Consider the following 19,557-nt stretch of genomic DNA (forward strand, 5'->3'; position numbering starts at 1 on the left):
GATTTTATTAGCATTGTTTGCTTTTTCTCACACTCTCCTGTTCCACCAACGCTCAGCAGGGCATAAATCGTCAAGGCTAACTGCTCCCTCCACCCAACACTCCAGTGTCTAGTAATCAAGTGAAAACCATTCATCTAGGATTTCATCATCCATCATCAACTATTCATCTAGAAATTTTGGAGCTAAGAGGGGATAGGTCATTTGTAGATTTTATAGGAATAGCATATATTTCTTGTTTATACAAAGCTTTAAGTGATTCAAGATGTCAAAATTATTGAACCATCATTCATCATCAGCTATTCATCTAGAAATTTTGGAGCTAAGAGGGCATAGGTCATTTGTAGATTTTATAGGAATAGCATATATTTCTTGTTTATCCAAAGCTTTAAGTGATTCAAGATGTCAAAATTACTGAACCACATCTAAGGTTTCCAAGAAACCATACAAGAGATCCTAACGTTAAATGGAGGAAAAATTAAATAGATTATGAGACCAAGTTGAAGCTACAAAGATGAATTGAAATGTGGAACACTGAGAAAAGAAAGGAATTATAAGTTAGGAAAATGGTTAACAACCATGACTAGTCCAATAGAAATACTAAAAGAACATAATCATCAAGTATTATTCCATGTGGAAGAACAAACTAGAAACATGTTCCAACTGAACCCCATGCTGTAAATTTTAATATCTCAGCAACATACACTTCTCATCTTGTCTGATGAAAGACTTCCATGTTCAAAAGAAGACAATGTCTTGGGACACCTGGGTGGCTCCATCGGGTAATGTCCGACTTCGGCTCAGGTCATGATCTCACAGCTCGTGAGTTCAAGCCCCATGTCAGGCTCTGTGCTAACAGCTCAGAGCCTCGAGTCTGCCTCTGATCTGTGTCTCCCTCTCTCTGCCCCACCCTCACTCACACTCTATCTCTCTCTCTCAAAAACAAAATAATAAACATTAAAAATTTTTTTTAAAAGAAGACAATGTCATATATATATATATGACAAAAGTCCAGCAGTAGGTACATGGATAAGCAAATTGTGTACCTCTAGACAATGGAATACTGCTCAGAAATTTTTACAAAAGGAATGAATGATTGATACACATAACCCATCGCAGAATAGTTATGCTGATTGAAAGAAGCCGGACAAAAAATATTCCATTTGTATAAAATTGTTTGAAAATGCAAATTGGCATATGGTGGGAGAAAGGTGAGTGATGGTCAGGAGCAGGAGAGAGGGGCCAGAGGGAGGGACGCCCACGGGGTGTGAGGAAGGTTGCAGTTGATAATGTGGTCTGGATTGTGGCGGCGGTTTCACAGGCACGTACATGCCAAAACTTACAATTCCATCCCTTAAGCATGTGCAGACTGTATGTCTGTTACACTCAATAAAGCTGTTTTCAAAAACGTGTAACAGACATGGATGACATTTGCCTTTGATTTCTAAAGACTGTATTTAGCCATGAGCAACCAGATGATGTTCTCTCAGTGTTTGCTCACTAAATCGTTAAGTCTTCCCTAGACTTAACAAATGAGGCATGTACAAACAAATGAAACATGTTAACTAATAAGATAGGCAGGCACAACTTATGTTGTACTATGTAAATGATAGAAGGAAGTTTGCTTCAATCCTTGAAGTTATCTTCTCCCGGAAACCCCCAGCACACATGACACATGTGGGCAAAGGGCTGTCATTAAAGAAGACAAAGGTGGGGCGCCTGGATGGCTCAGTCGGTTCAGCGTCCGACTTTGGCTCAGGTCACGATCTCACGGTTCCTGGGTTCGAGCCCCGCATCGGGCTCTTGCTGACAGCTCAGAGCCTGGAGCCTGCTTCGGACTCTGTGTCTCCCGCTCTCTCTGTCTCTCGCTCTCTCTCTCTCTCTCTCTCAAAAATAAATAATAAAACATTTTTTAAAATTAAAGAAGACAAAGTTCCCTAATAATACTGCTACTTTCAATATTTATGGAACCTCCTGGCCAGTGAAATAAGACCAAGCAGAAGAAAGATGCTTGTACTTGGAAAGGTACAGAAAGTAAACAGGCAAGTGTGACTATTTATAGACAGTATAATCATCCAACTAGGAAACCCAAGAGAATCAGTAGAAAGAATTCATAAGAATACTAGAATTCATAAGAGAATTCAGCAGGAAGGCAGGTATAGAACACTTAGCCTTCCTATGCACCAAAATAACTATTTAGAAGCTTGCTGTTTACAACAGCAGCAAAAACTAATCTATAACATACTCAAAATAAACCTGTCAAAAATATGCATGACTTATTGGAGGAAAGCCTTTAAAATATACAGAAGACGGGCTCTAAATGAACAAATACTTCAGGTACTGATTGGGGAGACCCAGTGTTGGCAAAGATGTTGGAAACATAGTCCCTTGAAACCTACTGACATTACTACGTCATAATCCTTTCTTCTTCTAGGAAGCTATTGGGAATTTTTTTTTTTTTTTTAATGAGGCAAGTTGCATCAGTATCTCTTAGAAAATAACAATTACCACGGCGCCTGGGTGGCTCAGTCGGTGGACCGACCAACTCTTGATCTCAGCTCAGGTCTCGATTTCAGGGTTGTGAGTTCAAGCCCCCCCAAGTTGGGCTCTGCACTGGGCATGAAGCCTACTTTACAACAGATGTCATTTCCCATAAATCTATCTATAAGTTCAGTGTGGTCCTGATTAAAACCCCAACATGGTATTTCTGGACTTTGAAAAGCTGATTCCAAAATTCAACTGGATGAAAAAAGACCTGAATAGCCAGAAACAATTTTTTTGTAATCCATGAAGAGAACTTCACCTCCCCAGTGTAAAAACATACACTGAAACTATAATAATTAAGACAAAGTTCAATAGAATATAAGAATAGGTCACAGTAGGAAGAGATAAATCTAGTGTTGGAGTAGAGTAACACATGCAGAATTTAATCCCAAAGGCCTCTTTAAGGTTCTTTAATGTGGCTTTGGTATTTTTTTGCTTCTTACTTCACCAACAATTGAATGATAGTATCAAACGCAAAAGCGCACCCAGCAATTTCTCATTCTTCCCCCGCTTTTTTGCGTGTCTCCTTCAACCACTCTTGTGGTCCTCGGGAAGAGGAGAGGTTGAGGGGTATAGACGTCGCCTACAGAGGCCTGACCTCCACTGAGGTGGGCCAAGGAGACCGTCCCCGCAGATGCCAGGATAGGTCGGAGCAGGCCACAGGCCACAGCCCTCCCTTGCTTCCTGGGAATAGTTGCCCAACACTCACTCGCAGGCAGAGGCCGAGGGCTTTGCGCATACCCAAGGCGGGTAGCTTCTTCGAGGTTTCGCAGCTAGTTAAGACCTGACTGTCTGTCAGTGGGGTCTCGGGACTTGTGGCCTTCCTCTTGGGACAATTCCTCCTCCTGCCTGGGTAGCATGCCTGACATCTCGGCCTGGCTTCCTCCCACGTCCGTGTTCTGGCCTCGTGGGCATCCGGAGCTCAGCTGTCGGCTGCGCCCCTGTGGTTCAGCCCGGAGGGACCGCCCAGGCTGAGAAACGCCCTCCTCGGAGACCCCGCCGCCACGTGGTCACGTAGGTGCTGGGAGTGTTCGTCTGACGCCCCCCACTGACCCGGGGGCGTTAGGGCGGGGACCCTCCACTCATCAGGCTCTTCACAGAGCTTGGCAGGTGCCAGACGTGCGTGAATGCTGGCGATACTCACGGATTAAAAGCAGCAGGTTTGGCCAGAATTGGCGGAGATGACGTGGGGAGAGACACAGTGCATCTTCTCAGCGGTCCACACAGCGGACTCCCTGGCCTTGTGTGGCGGTAACCGCCCCCTCCCCTTCTCCTTGCGCTGTTGCAGCCCGTGGGATCCGAGCGGACGGAGGTGCGGAAACGGCAGATGCCCGCGGCCCAGGAGACCACCGGCCCCGCGCCGGGCCAGCACGGAGCGGGGAGCCGCGGCTCCAACGCCTGCTGCTTCTGCTGGTGCTGCTGCTGTAGCTGTTCCTGGTAAGCCCTGGGCCCCTGTCGTCACTACGCCGACCGGGAGGGGGCGCCCCTGAGTAGTGCCAGCTTGCGATTCCTTCTAGACAGCACTGCGTGCCTGCCGCTGATACGGGATCTCTGAAGGACGACACGCACACACGCCCAGACGCACACACAGAGACACAGACACACAGGGACACAGACACACACAGAGACACAGACACACACACACACAGGGACACACACACACACAGGGACACACATATACACACAGGGACACAGACACACACACGGAGAGACACAGACACACACACAGAGAGACACAGAGACACATATATACACACAGAGACACAGACACACACACAGACACACAGAGACACATATATACACACAGAGACACAGACACACACACAGACACACAGGGACACAGACACACACACAGAGAGACACAGACACACAGAGACACACACATATATACACACAGGGACACACACGCACAGACGCACACACAGAGACACAGACACACACACACAGGGACACAGACACGCACACACAGAGACACAGAGACACATATACACACAGAGACATGCACATATATACACATACATACACACAGGGACATACATGCATACACACACACACAGAGATACATACATATATACACATACACACACATAGACACATACACACATATATATATACATACACACAGAGACACACACATATATACACACAGGGACACACACGCACAGAAGCACACACAGGGACACAGACACACACACAGACACAGACACACACAGAGACACACAGAGACACACACAGAGAGACACAGACACACACATATATACACACAGGGACACATACACACAGACGCATACACAGAGACATAGACACACAGTCACACAGGGATACAGACACACAGGGATACAGACACACACACACAGGGACACAGACACACACAGAGACACAGAGACACACACACATATACACACAGGGACACAGACACACACACAGAGAGACACAGACACACACACATACACACAGAGACGCACACATATATACACACACACACACATATATACACACAGGGACACATACACACGGACACACATACGCACACACAGAGACACAGACACACACACAGGGACACAGACACACACACAGGGACACAGACACACACAGAGACACAGACACACATATATACACAGACACACACATACAGAGACACACACATATATACACAGACACACACATATATACACACAGGGACACATACACACACAGGGACGCACATATGCACACACAGAGACACAGACACACACACAGACACACAGGGACACAGACACAGACACACATAGAGACACAGAGACACACACATATATACACACAGGGACACACACACACAGACGCACACACAGAGACACAGACACACAGGGACACAGACACACACAGAGACACAGAGACACACATATACACACAGAGACACGCACATATATACATACACACACACACACAGGGACATACATGCATATACACACACACAGAGATACATACATATATACACATACACACACATAGACACATACACACATATATATACATACACACAGAGACACAGACACACACATATACACACAGAGACACACACATATATACACACAGGGACACATACACACACACACAGACGCACACACAGGGACACAGACACACACACAGAGAGACACAGACACACACAGAGACACACACATATATACACACAGGGACACGCACACAGACGCACACACAGACACACAGGGACACAGACACACAGGGACGCAGACACACACACAGAGAGACAGAGACACACACATATATACACACAGGGACACGCACACAGACGCACACACAGACACACAGGGACACAGACACACACACAGAGAGACACAGACACACACAGAGACACACACATATATACACACAGGGACACGCACACAGACGCACACACAGACACACAGGGACACAGACACACACACAGAGACACAGACACACACATATACACACAGAGACGCACACATATATACACATACACACACATATATACACACAGGGACAGAGACACACACATATATACACATACACACACATATATACACACGCACAGACGCGCACACACAGACACAGACACACACATATACACACAGAGACACACACATATATACACATACACACACATATATACACACGCACAGACGCGCACACAGAGACACAGATACACACATATACACACAGAGACACACATATATACACACAGGGACACATACACACGCACAGACGCACACACAGAGACACAGACACACACACAGGGACACAGACACACACAGAGACACAGACACACATATACACACAGAGACGCACACATATATACACATACACACATATATACACACAGGGACACATACATACACACAGGGACACACATGCATATACATACATACACACAGAGATACATACATATATACACATACACACACATAGACACAGACACACATATATATACACATACACACAGAGAGACACATAGACACACACATACACTCATATACACACATACACAGACACATACACACACATATATACACATACACAGAGACATATGCACACACACAGAGACACATATATACATATGCACCCACATACACATATATATACACACAGAGACACATACACACACATACACACACTCATAGAGACACACACATATGCATACGCATACACACAGAGATACACATACAGACACGTATACACATATGCACATACATACATACACAGACATATACACACATATATACACAGAGACACACAGACACACATATATACACGTACACAGAGACACATGCACACTCACACATACACAGAGACAAACACACGCACATATGCACATGCATGCATACATGTATGCACATACATGTATACACACAGACACATACATATATATACACACACGGACACATATACACATGCACATACATATACACATACATGTATACACATACACAGAGACACATACGCAGAGACATGCACATACATACACATATGCATACATGTACACACATGCATGCACATGCTTGCATGCGTGCACACAAAGAGACATGTACACACATACATGCATATAAACACGCACATACACAGAGACAGACACATCCACACACAGAGCCACACACACATACACACACACATACGCACATATACACATACATACACACATGCACACATATGCATATACACACACACACAAAGGGGCCACGTATCCTAGCTTTTAAGGGACTTTCTATTCAAATCAGTTTAGTGTGTTAAACAACTAAAGAATAATCTAAGGCAGTTGGTGATAAAATATTACTTTGGGGGCAAAAACAGTAACTAGATGGTTAGAAAGGAATGAACTCAGGCACTCTACTTGGTAATAAAGGCTTGGTAGAAGTGTTCGAAGTCACGGTGGGTCTAAAAGGTTAAGTAGAGAGAGCATGGATTTTTATCTTCTGCCTCTCTTTTATCAACTTCAATTTTTAATAAAGAGAAATGTCAAAATCTATGCTTAACAGAGAAAAACGTAAAAACACAAGATAACTTACTGGTACAGGAAGATACACAGCGTTTGCTTAAAAAGAGAGAGACACAACTTGAATATAAAATATCCTTGACCATTTGAGTCCCTGTTAAAGTTCTGGAGAAGTGTATACAATTTACACCTAGAAATCGTAGGAACTTTAGGTGGCATTTCTGAAATCGTGACTATGAAAAGTGCTTATTGCCTACCAAATGTGTGCCTGACTTTAGGCAATTAAAATTATTGGAAATTAAGTTATTGTAAATTTATGTTGAGCCAAGACCTCACTCCCCAGTGGAGAAGACGACCAGGTGACAGTGTAGCTGATCGAGAACAGTGACAGGACCGTTATAATTGGGGTAAAGCCAGTGGAGGCTGAAGTTAAATGTCCAGGAGAGTTTGATCTCTTGCTTGATTTGGGCCGGCATTAACTTCCAGAAAGTTCCGATCTGGTAGATGGGAGCCGGCAACACGACACTCCAAGGACTGATGGAACCATGGTGGTGGGTGGTTGGTCTATACAGCAGGTGGGAATATGGGGGAGATGGGGCTGGCAGGAGCCGAGCGGTCTGGTTTGGTCAAGGCAAGGCTTCAGCCCCGAGGGGCGTCTAAAGGACTCGGCTGGAAACCGGAGGAGAAGCACGTGTGGCACACCCTCCACACGTGGGTATCCAGGGAGGATACCCGCCAATGGTGAAGGGACTACGTTTAGGCCCCACCTTCCAGCCTTCACTCTGCTAATGAGTTTCAGTGAGCTAATTAAAGCTGATTGTGCGAGAGATGTGCAGGGATATCCTGGTGTGGGTGAGACCCCCATTTACCCCGTCACCCCTCCCTTCTCTGCTGCTTTAGAGGGACACGGAAGGCTGAGACCATGGCCTGAACAATGTATGGGACTGATGGAGTAGACACAGCGGGTGGCCACAGGTCCCAGAGTAGGCTTCTACTGGCACCGGCCACGGCAAATAAATCATAAAGCCGTACATAGGCATCATCGCCCTAGCCAACACTTCCGTAGCACATATTGTGTGTGTATTTAACAGACAACAGAGCAATGAGAAACAGTGTTGAACTGTTCAGTTGTGCACCTGAAACTGATACAACACTGTATGTTAATTATAACTTTGACTAAAATAATATAAGAGAGCAGTGTCTTCAAAGAATGGAAGAAAAGTAATGAAAAAGTCAGTCAAACTATGACTCAAGAGTGTGGATAACATAAGACATTTTCAGACATACAAAGGCCTAGAGAGCTAACTACCTTCAGACCTTCCCTAAAAGAAATAAGGAAGGATATACTTCAGGAAGAAAAAGTGAACCCAGAGGGTAGTCATGGGAAACAAGTAACAATGATGGACACAAGACTGATCAAATATAGCTATAAAATGTCATATTTAATTGTGTGTTAAAAAGTGTCAGTACAGGGGCACCTGGGTGGCTCAGTCGGCTAAGTGTCTGACTCTTGATTTCAGTTCAAGTCATGATCTTGTAGTTCGTGAGTTCGAGCCCCACACTGGGTTCTGCACTGACGGTGTAGAGCCTGACTGGGATTCTCTCTCTTTCTCTTTTCTCCGTCCCTGCCCTGCTCGCACTCTCTCTCCCCCAAAATAAATGAACAAACACTAAAAAGTATAAATCCAAAGTCATAAACAAATAATCTCATGTGCATGGTAGACACACCAAGTAACTTAGACCAAAGTTACATTTTCTTCCCAAATTAATGGTATTCTTCATTAGTCAGAAGTACAACATGTAGTTTCCACACCAATGGAAGACGAGAAAAGAAATACAGAAAACTATAAACATAGGACAAAAGTGGTTTTGACAAAAGAGAGAATAAACTATTCAGCAAACCCCAAGATACTTGGTATTAGGGTGACCAGCTCAACCCAGTTGCCCGAGATGTCTCGGTTTTAGCAGTGAAAAGCCCTACGTCCCAGAAAACCCACGAGTCCAGGCAAACCAGGAAAGTTGGTCACCCTACCTGGTATCCAAATCCACAAAAATAGACTCATATTCCTGTATTGCATCACGTACAAAATCAGTCTCTCCCTACCCCCCCCCAAAAAAAAACCACAAAAAACAAAAAAACCAAAAAGCCAAGATCAACTCATCCAGATGGTTACAGGCCTAAAGGTGAGAGGCCGAGAGTAAAATATAGGATAATATCTTTGTGATCTTGGCACTGGGAAGAATTACTTTTTTAAAAGATCCATTAAGTTGGCCACATTAAAAGGTTAAAATGTGCCTAACAAGAGAAATAAAAATCTATTTCCCACAAAGACTTGTACACGAATATTTATAGCAGTGTGATTAATACTAGCCCCAAACCGGAAGCAATCTAAATGTCCGTCAACTAACGAATGGATAAACAAAGCGTGATGTATATCCATACAGTGGAATGGGATTTGACCGTCAAAGGAATAAAGTATTAAAACTGCTAAAACATGGATAAACCTTGAAAAGATGATGCTAGGTGAAAGGAGCCAGAAACAAAAGACCACTTACTGTATGATTCCATTTATGTGAAACGTCCAGAATAGAGACAGAAAGTAGATTAGCAGTTGCCTAGGACTAGAGGAGATGGGAGTTAGTGCTGATGTATACAGAGCTTCATTTAACAGTGATGATGAACTGTTCTAAAACCATGGTGAAGGCTGCACAATTGTATTAATAAACTAAAACCACTGACTGGTACCATTGCAATTGGGGGTTGTATGGTGTATGAATTATATTTGGATAAAACAGTTTTTAAAATGTGTTTAACAAAATATATCAGAAATAAAATGAGCAGATAGAACATCCTGGGAGAAGATAATTACAGTGGATTTAACAAAGAAAGAAATTAAACCTAGAGCACATAAAGAAAGAACTTCAGGAGACAAATAAGAACATAATGACCAAAAGGAAAATAAGCAAATGAAATAAAACAGGAAACATAATCCACTTGTGCTCCTACAAACAAGGATCAGATATATGAAAGTTAAACACATAGCCTTCTAATTTTTTGTTATGTTTATTTACTTTTGAGAGAGAGCAAGCAGGGGAGGGGCAGAGAGAAAGGGAGAGACAGAGAATCTGAAGCAGGCTCCAGGCTCTGAGCTGTCAACACAGAGCCCGACGCGGGGCTCGAACCCACAAACCATGAGCTCATGACCTGAGCCAAAGTCGGACAGTCAACTGACTGAGCCATCCAGGCGCCCCTAAATACATAGCCTTCTAAATGTAACACTCTACCCTAAAAAAAAAAACTCTTGCACACATGCAAAAGGAGACAGGTATGAGACGATTCATGGAAGCGTGAATCTGTTTGACAAAAACTGAAAATGTCTATGAGGTTCATGAACAGGAAAATGGGTAAATATTTTGCAGTGTAGTTACAGTGCAATACCACACAGCATTTAAATTCATGTGCTGTAGGGGCGCCTGGGTGGCTCAGTCGGTTGAGCGGCCGACTTCGGCTCGGGTCACGATCTCACGTCTGTGAGTTCGAGCCCCGCGTCGGGCTCTGTGCTGACGGCTCAGAGCCTGGAGCCTGTTTCGGATTCTGTGTCTCCCTCTCTCTGACCCTCCCCCATTCATGCTCTGTCTCTCTCTGTCTCAAAAATAAATAAACGTTAAAAAAAAATTTTTTTAATAAAAAAAAATTAAAAAAAAATTCATGTGCTGGAGGAAAAATTAAAAATAGAAAACAGATTGTAAAGCAGTGCATATCGTATAATAATACCTTTGCAAAATTTGAAATATGTGTTTGTATTTATATATATTTATATTTATAAATAGAGTAGCATAGCTATGAATGGAGTGAGAACAGATTCAGGATGGTATTCTCTCTGGAGTAGACGGGTGAAATGGGATGGAAGAAAGTACACAGCAAACTTCAACTGTCTCAATATTTAACCTCCTTGATTTTTTTTCCCCCCCAACATGCCCTTGCGATTTATCCCTGTTGCTAATACATAGTAGAGTCGATTTTTAAGAAGAGTAAATGTCAGTATGTTTTGTAAGCCCTTGTTATTCTCTCAGAATTCTGCTTCATGGCCTTACGGCATTTCGTTTTATGAAAGGAGCCATTCAGATGCTTGATCCCTAAAACATAAACTTTTTCTTTCCCCTTCTAGAAGACTGAAGAATTTCTTCCTCTTCAGAACTAAAAAATTTACCAAAATGTATCTAACCATGGGACTTGTTTCACTGAATAGTTCTTCCATGTGGCGAGGAACTATTTTAACCGCCCGCAACGTTTTCTTGGCTTGTTCTACTGTGACAGTTAACAAGAAACTCAGGTTTAAAAACTGACGTAAAGTATACCTCTCACTTTTTTAGGAACACATTATCTCATTAAGAAATATTCCTACTTCTTGGGGCCCCTGGGTGGCTCAGTCGGTTAAGCGGCCGATTTCGGCTCAGGTCATGATCTCGCGGTCCGTGAGTTCGAGCCCCACATCGGGCTCTGTGCTGACAGCTCAGAGCCTGGAGCCTGTTTCAGATTCTGTGTCTCCCTCTTTCTCTGACCCTCCCCCGCTCGTGCTCTGTCTCTCTCTGTCTCAAAAATAAATAAACATTTAAAAAAAATATATATATATATATATATTCCTACTTCTAAAAACAATGAGACGTGGAAAAAATATCAAAGCTTAAATGAAGACTGTGTCATTCAATTCACAATATAACTTCCGGGCCTCTTAGAAACCTTGTGTCAAATTCATCCTTTCTGTTCCTCCTGGATTTTTCGTACCCATTGTGTAGTGATGTTTTCTGCGTAACAAAAGAAGCCTAAGTCAAGCAGTACTAACGCTCTTGCAGCCAGCACACCCTCCAGATGCCTCCTAAGTTTGTTTTTGTTTTCAGAAACCGTTATTTACTGAAACTGGCATCGCGGAAGCAACAAGGCGGGAGCGTCCTGCGCGTCTGATGACTTTGCATTAAAGAAAAACAGAGCTGCGCGCACACACGCCATTGCTGAAAATCCATAAAGCAGATGTGCTGAAAATAGGCTGAACTGCTTTTATAAAATGGTAGAAAGAGTGGAGAGGAAAGCTGTTTAATAAGGAGGATAGAAAAGATAGTACAGTGGCAATAGTCAGATAAAGCAAACTGAAATAACGGTAATAATCCATTTTGAAAAAACGTTTTAAAGATTTTATTTTGAAGTCATCCCTACCCCCAACGTGGGGCTTGAACTCAACAGCCCTGAGATCAAGAGTCACATGCCCCTGAGCCGGCCAAGCGCCCCCGTTTTGAAATTAATAGGGAACTGAAAGCATTCCTGCCCAAAAGCAAGAACCAGGCGAGGATGTCTGTTGTCCCCTGCTGTTTTAACGTTGGATTTTAAGTATCAGTTGATGCAACTGGGCAAGAGAAAACAACCTGAGGCCTAAGAACCGGAAGAGAAGTGAGAAGGCTCTCCATCTGCAGAAGATACGAGAGTACGCTCGGAAATGCCAAGAGAATGACTGCTCAGCTGAAGCAAACACAAAAGAATTCAAATCGTAGAAAGATACAGAATTAGTGTAAAAAAGAATAGCCTTCAGAATGTAAAGAACTCTTAACAATTCCAAAATAAAAAAAAACAAACCAATTTATATTTTTAAGTTTATTTATCTTGAGAGAGAGAGAGAGAGACACAGTAGGGGAGAGGCAGAGAGGGAGGAGGGGGACAGAAGATCTGAAGCAGACTCTGCTGACAGCACAGAGCCTGGTGCGGGGCTCGAACTCAGAACCGTGAGATCATGACCTGAGCCGAAGTCCGACCTTAACCGGCTGAGCCACCCAGGCGCCCCTAAAAAACAAACCAAGTTAAAGGCAGGCACAGGATCTGAGTACACAGGTCTCCAAAGAAGACGTACAAATAACTAATAGATACAGGAAAAAATACTCAACGTCATTAGCCATTTAGCAAAATGCAAAGCAAAACCACAATGAGATACCGCTTCATACCCCCTGAACTGGCGAGAATAAAAAGGACAGACAGTAACAAGTGTTGGCAAGGATGTGGAGAAAAGGGGTCCCTCCAACATTGCCGGTAGGAATGCAAAATGGTGCTGCTACTTTGGAAAAGAGTTTGGGACCTCTTCAAAATGTTAAAAATGGAGTTACCATATGAGAGCATTTCCATCCTTAAGTATCTACCCAAGAGAGAAAAACAAACATCCACAGAATGTGTCCAGTGTCATTATTTATAATGGCCAAAAAGGGCAGATAACCTAGATACTCATCAACTGATTGATGGATAGCAAACTTCATATGACCACACAGCGGAAGGTGGTTAAGCTGCAAAAAGGCATGAAGTACTCATACCCGTTACAACATGAAGGAACCGTGAAAACATGCCAGGTGAAAAGAAGGCAGTCACCAAAGACAGCATGCTGTATCATTCAAAAGAGGTGTATCTAGAGAGACAGGACATAGGTTAGCACATGTCCAGGGCCGGAGGACGTGGGGTGTCGGGGGTAATGAGGAGGGGTTGCTACATGGGGCTTCCTTCTGGAGTAATGGTTGCACAACCTTCTGATTATGCCGCAAACAACTGAGTTGTGCACTTTAAACAAGTAACTTCATGATGTGTCAACGATGGTTCAATAAAGCTATTAAGAAAGTAAGAGCCTTGGCGTGACTGGGTGGCTCGGTCAGTGAAGCGTCCGACTGTTGACTTCGGCTCAGGTCATGATCTCGCTGTTCATGGGTTTGAGCCACACGCTGGGCTCTCTACCAATAGCTCGGAGCCTGCTTGGAATTCTCTCTCCCTCTCTCTCTCTCTGCCTCTCTCCCACTTGTGCGCTCTCTCTTGCGCACGCTCTCTCGCTCAAAATAAATAAACACTTAAAAAAAAGAAAGTTGATATGTACAAACAGTAACCAGTTAGGAGATTAGGTGGAGTTGAACATTGCATTTGCAGTAACAACAAAAACAACTGGAATAAATTTACAAAAAAAAAATGTATAGGATATAAGGAAATTTAAAATCTCGTGGAAGATAATAAACTTTGATTGTATGCTTTCCTGGTTTTCTCCAACACTTTTGTATTTGTGCCTATGAAGATCTAAAACCTCCATTTTGACTGGAGAACATACACTTTTTTTCAAGGTGCAAAAATGAAATGAAACCCAAAACATCCTGATAACCTGACCTTTTTTATTACTTTCTAATGGACATGTTTTTATGAAAATAACTATTCTAAACATAAACTCTCCCTCAACTAGTGTAGACCACAATATGATCATTGATTTTGCTAATACTTTAGCATCATACTTTTGGTTTTCTTAAGGAAACCAATCTGGGTCAGTCTTTTTCAAGAAAAGAAAGAAATTCTACTTGGTAACCTGGAGTTCTTTAAAATATTCATGGGGGCGCCTGGGTGGCTCAGTCAGTTGAGCGTCCGACTTCCGCTCAGGTCATGATCTCACAGTCCGTGGGTTCAAGCCCCGCGTCGGGCTCTGTGCTGATAGCTCAGAGCCTGGAGCCTGCTTCGGATTCTGTCTCTCCCTCTCTCTCTGACCCTACCCCACTTGTGCTCTCTCTCTCTCTCCCTCCCTCCTTCAAAAACAAATAATAAACATTAAAAAAATTTTAATAATATATGTTTTGAGGGGGCGCCTGGGTGGCGCAGTCAGTTAAGGGTCCAACTTCAGCTCAGGTCATGATCTCACGGTTCATGAGTTCGAGCCCCACGTAGGGATCTGTGCTGACAGCTCGGAGCCTGGAGCCTGCTTCACATTCTGTGTCTCCTTCTCTCTCTGCCCCTCCCCCGCTCTCACTCTGTCTCTGTCTCTCTCAAAAATAAATAGACATTAAAAAAAATTTTTTTTTAATATACTCTTTGATATGTCTGACTGGCTCAGTCAATAGAGCATACAACTCTTAATCTTGGGAGTTGTGGGTTCAGGCCCCACGGGTGTAGAGATTACTTAAAAAGAAAACCTTTAACATATTCCTTGATACAGAATGATCTCAAGTGACACTTAAATGTCCTGTTTCATGCAGTCTTACTGTTAGAAACCAAGAAGAACAGAGACCCAGGAGGGCCTCCCATGAACTCAGACGAGAAGACCTTCCAACCTGTGAAGAAAGGTAAAGTCTCGTTATTGTTTAGCTTGCCAAACTGACAGAATGCTAGCCTTATCATTTTGATTTTTTTGCACTGTAACACACAGTTCCTCTAACTGCAACTTAATAACATCAAATCATAATGTGGCACCACATTTTCTCTCTGCAGAATTCATTATGTGACAGGGAGAAAAATTAGTTCCGTTATTAATCTCATCCCTGCTAATCACAAATATAAATCGATGCTTCTTGACTAAACATGACGTTATCCTATTTTCATAAAGCAGACTTTTAAAAAGACCATAGTGAGGGGCGCCTGGGTGGCTCAGTCAGTTAAGCATCCGATTTCGGCTCAGGTCGTGATCTCGCGGTTCGTGAGTTCGAACCCCGCGTCGGGCTCTGTGCTGACAGCTCAGAGCCTGGAGCCTGCTTCGGACTCTGTGTCTCCCTCTCTCTCTGCCCCTCCCCCATTTGTGCTTTGTGTGTGTGTCTCTCTCTCAAAAAAATGAATAAACATTGAAAAAAAAATGTAAAAAGACCATAGCGAAACACACACGTTTGGTTTTCAGGAAAGTTCTAAAGGTCTGTTTTTTTCTTAACTATAAATTTATACTTCAGCTAATGTATTACTGTTTTAATTTAAGTCTTTTGGGGGGGAAAAGTCAGAAAGAAAACACATAAATTCCTTTCCATGTCAGATTTTTAAATTCTCTTTTTTTTTAAGTTTATTGAGAGAGAAAGCAGGAGAGGGGCAGAGAGAGACGGAAAGAGAGAATCCCAAGCAGGTTCTGCCCTGCCAGCGTGGAGCCTGACCCGGGGCTCAAACTCATGACCACGCGGTCATGGCCCGAGCCAAAATCAAGAGCTGGATGCTTAAGTGACCAAGCCACCCAGGCACCCCAAATTACCTCTTCTTGTTCCTGTACTGACTTACTTTCACTTCCCTATTCTTTTTTTTTTTTTTAATTTTTTTTTTTCAACGTTTATTTATTTTTGGGACAGAGAGAGACAGAGCATGAACGGGGGAGGGGCAGAGAGAGAGGGAGACACAGAATCGGAAACAGGCTCCAGGCTCTGAGCCATCAGCCCAGAGCCCGACGCGGGGCTCGAACTCACGGACCGCGAGGTCGTGACCTGGCTGAAGTCGGACGCTTAACCGACTGCGCCACCCAGGCGCCCCTCACTTCCCTATTCTAATACTTTTTCTTGGTATTATGCCTGTATAATTACAGATACTAGACAAATACCCTAAAAGTTGTGTTCAAATAGGTCTTGTATTACATTGCTTATTTTTGAAGGGAAAACAAACCAAGTAGCCTAAAAGGTTACTTAAGTGTGTGGGTTTTTTTCCCCCCCATTCTTTATCTTCTTTATCCTCACCCAGATTTCTCAAAGTCTGGGAAGCATATTAAAATATTCCACAATTTGGGGCACCTGGCATGCTCAGCTGGAGGCGTGAGGCTCTTGGCCTCAGGGTCATGAGTTTGAACCCCACACTGGATGCTGAGATTACTAAAAAAATAAATAAAAACTTTTTTTAAATCTGGCAAAATTTATGAGTTTGTTTAAAAATAGCCTTTATCTTGAGGGCGCCTGGCTGGCTCAGTTGGAAAAGCGTGTGACTCTTGATCTGGAGGTTGTGAGTTCAAGCCCCGTGTTGGGTGTAGAGATCACTAAAACAAACAAACTTTAAAAAATGACTTTTATCTTACGTATTCTAGTATGTTGTATTCTGTACCAAAGCTTTAAGGCTCTTCTGTCTGGAACCAGAATGCCCACATCTAGGCCTGGCTGTACCCATCCTGCCAGTGCGAACTCGGGCACTTAGCCACACTCTGCCTCAGTTTCCTTGTGTGTGGAATGGGGATAATACTAGTTTATTGTGGCTGTTGTCGTGAGCCTGGGAGCACGCAATATTTGCCGGCCATTACTTGCTCTCGATTAAATTCAATAACGTGAAATGACTCTTTCTAACTTAATGCCTTGTGTTTCCCATTCTACTTAGACATTATTATTTGCATTTGCCTCGTATGTCTTTGCCTGTCTATTTGTTCTTAATTTTTTAAATACTTAGTAAGCTTCCTGAAAATAGCATTACGCCGGATTTTGGCCCAGGGTCGGTCTGTCTCTAAATGGGGAATTAGAATCGAGTTACAGTGGGTCAGTTGTTTTGATGACGATTGGTAAGTTTAATCTTCCAGCATATTCTTTGAATCCTGGTAAGACCTCCTAATTATTTCCTTAATTTCTGCTTGTTTGGTTTGGGTTTTGGCTTTTGCTACATGAACTGTGCCTTCTTTGCTTTTAGGTTCTTCAGTACTACGGAAAGTACATGCTCCCTCTTATTTTAAATATTTTTATTATTTTTATTATATTTTTATTTTTGTAAGTAGGCTCCACCCCCCAATGTGGGGCTCCAACTAAACGATCCTGAGATCGAGAGTTGCACGCTCTACAAACTGAGCCGGCCTGGTGCCCCTGCTCTCTCCTATTTTAAAAATAATAAATAAGTAAAAAATAAATAAACGTCTACTACCGATTGCCTTTAAGTTTTTCAAAGTCATTCTTTAATATATATTTCTTAAATTGAAGGAGTAAAAAGGTATCTTTTGAATCCTCCTATTTAGGGAACATAAGTTAGCACACTGTAGTCAGCCACACCAGTTTGATTAACCTTTCTGAAAAGACTCCAAGATTTTTATGCAGATTACTCTAAATTATTATGCTTTAAATAATATTTTCAACATCTTTTAAAACATTTTCTTTCAAAACAAATTTTCCTAGGGGCGCCTGGGTGGCTCAGTTGGTTAAGCATCTGATTTGGGCTGAGCTCATGATCTCATGGTCCTTGGGTTCGAGCCCTGCATCGGGCTCTGTGCTGACAGGCTCAGAGCCTGGAGCCTGCTTCGGGTTCTGTGTCTCCCTCTCTCTCTGCCCCCCACCTTGCCCCCGCCGCTGCTTGCACTCTGTCTCTCTCCCTCTCAAAAATAAACATTAAAAATTTTCAAAAAAACGAATTTTCCTAGTTATGACAGCTACTGTAGGTTTTCATACACAATACTTTTTGTTCATGATGAAAAATCTACCCAATATGGAAACAAAAGCCCAGCACTACAAAAGTTTTGCGGTAAAAACCCAGTCTTCCTTTTTTTGTAGACCTTGCCCCGATCTCCGGATATAACTGCCATCAGTGGTTTTTCTATATATCCTCAAAGGAATTTTCGATGCATTTATACACAGTTGTATTGAAATGGGATCCTTCTATACACAGTGAATCTAATTTAGAAACTAAACTCGAAACTATGGTTTGAACGTCTATGTTCTTTTTTGTTTGCTGACTACTTTCTATAACCCATTTTCTCTGGTCTTGAGCTTTTATGCATGCTTCACTGCTGGGTCATTATAATCCATCTTCAAGATACAATTTCAAGAAAGGGACATAGAATTTACACCACGAACCTCTGTATATGTGAGTGTGTGTTTTCTATGAATAACTAGGGCAAGTAGTTACATATCCGATTTTTGTGTACCCAGCCCGCACCCCTCGAAACTGAACACAGAACCTTCGGCAGCATGGCGGACTAGATCATGGGAGGCCCCCCCCCCCCCGGTGCAGAACAACAGATTTTGCATAATTCTCAAGTTTTTGCATCGCTGGACTCATAGACAGTAAGGAAAACAACAAAGTGCCTGAAAAACAAAACCAAATGAAAAATAAGCACAACCCTGAGTGGTGACAGCTAAGCACCGGGCAGGAGGGTTTTCTCTGAGAACAAGTGCAGAGCAGGGTGGGGACAGGGCGTTGAAAGGGACATCGCAGCTTAAGCCCTGACCTGTGAAAGGAGCCCTGGTGGTCCTGGGTCGGTGACACCTCCTAGATGTATTTCCAAAGAAGCAGGTACCCACCCTCTCTAGAGGAAAGAAAATCTCCCCAACTTTCACTCTCCATTTTCTAAAGGCGAAGACCAACCAGA

At 43.0% G+C, this 19,557-nt stretch overlaps 1 protein-coding gene across 3 annotated transcripts in view; it reads left to right on the top strand.

Annotated features, from left to right (window-relative positions):
• The window catches only part of RGS20 (regulator of G protein signaling 20), an 87,014-nt gene that overhangs the window by 62,834 nt on the left and 4,623 nt on the right, over positions 1–19,557 (top strand). For all 3 annotated transcript variants that reach the window (XM_047073723.1, XM_047073724.1, XM_047073725.1), the window contains 2 exons: positions 3,830–3,978; positions 15,521–15,607. In XM_047073723.1, coding sequence (XP_046929679.1) covers positions 3,830–3,978; positions 15,521–15,607 — 236 coding nt within the window. The remainder of the gene's footprint in view (positions 1–3,829; positions 3,979–15,520; positions 15,608–19,557) is intronic.

This window comes from Lynx rufus, unplaced genomic scaffold (assembly GCF_022079265.1).
Source record: "Lynx rufus isolate CCGP_SWC_20201006 ecotype Redwood Valley unplaced genomic scaffold, mLynRuf1.p SCAF_12, whole genome shotgun sequence".
In the NCBI taxonomy this organism is placed as follows: Eukaryota; Metazoa; Chordata; class Mammalia; order Carnivora; family Felidae; genus Lynx; species Lynx rufus.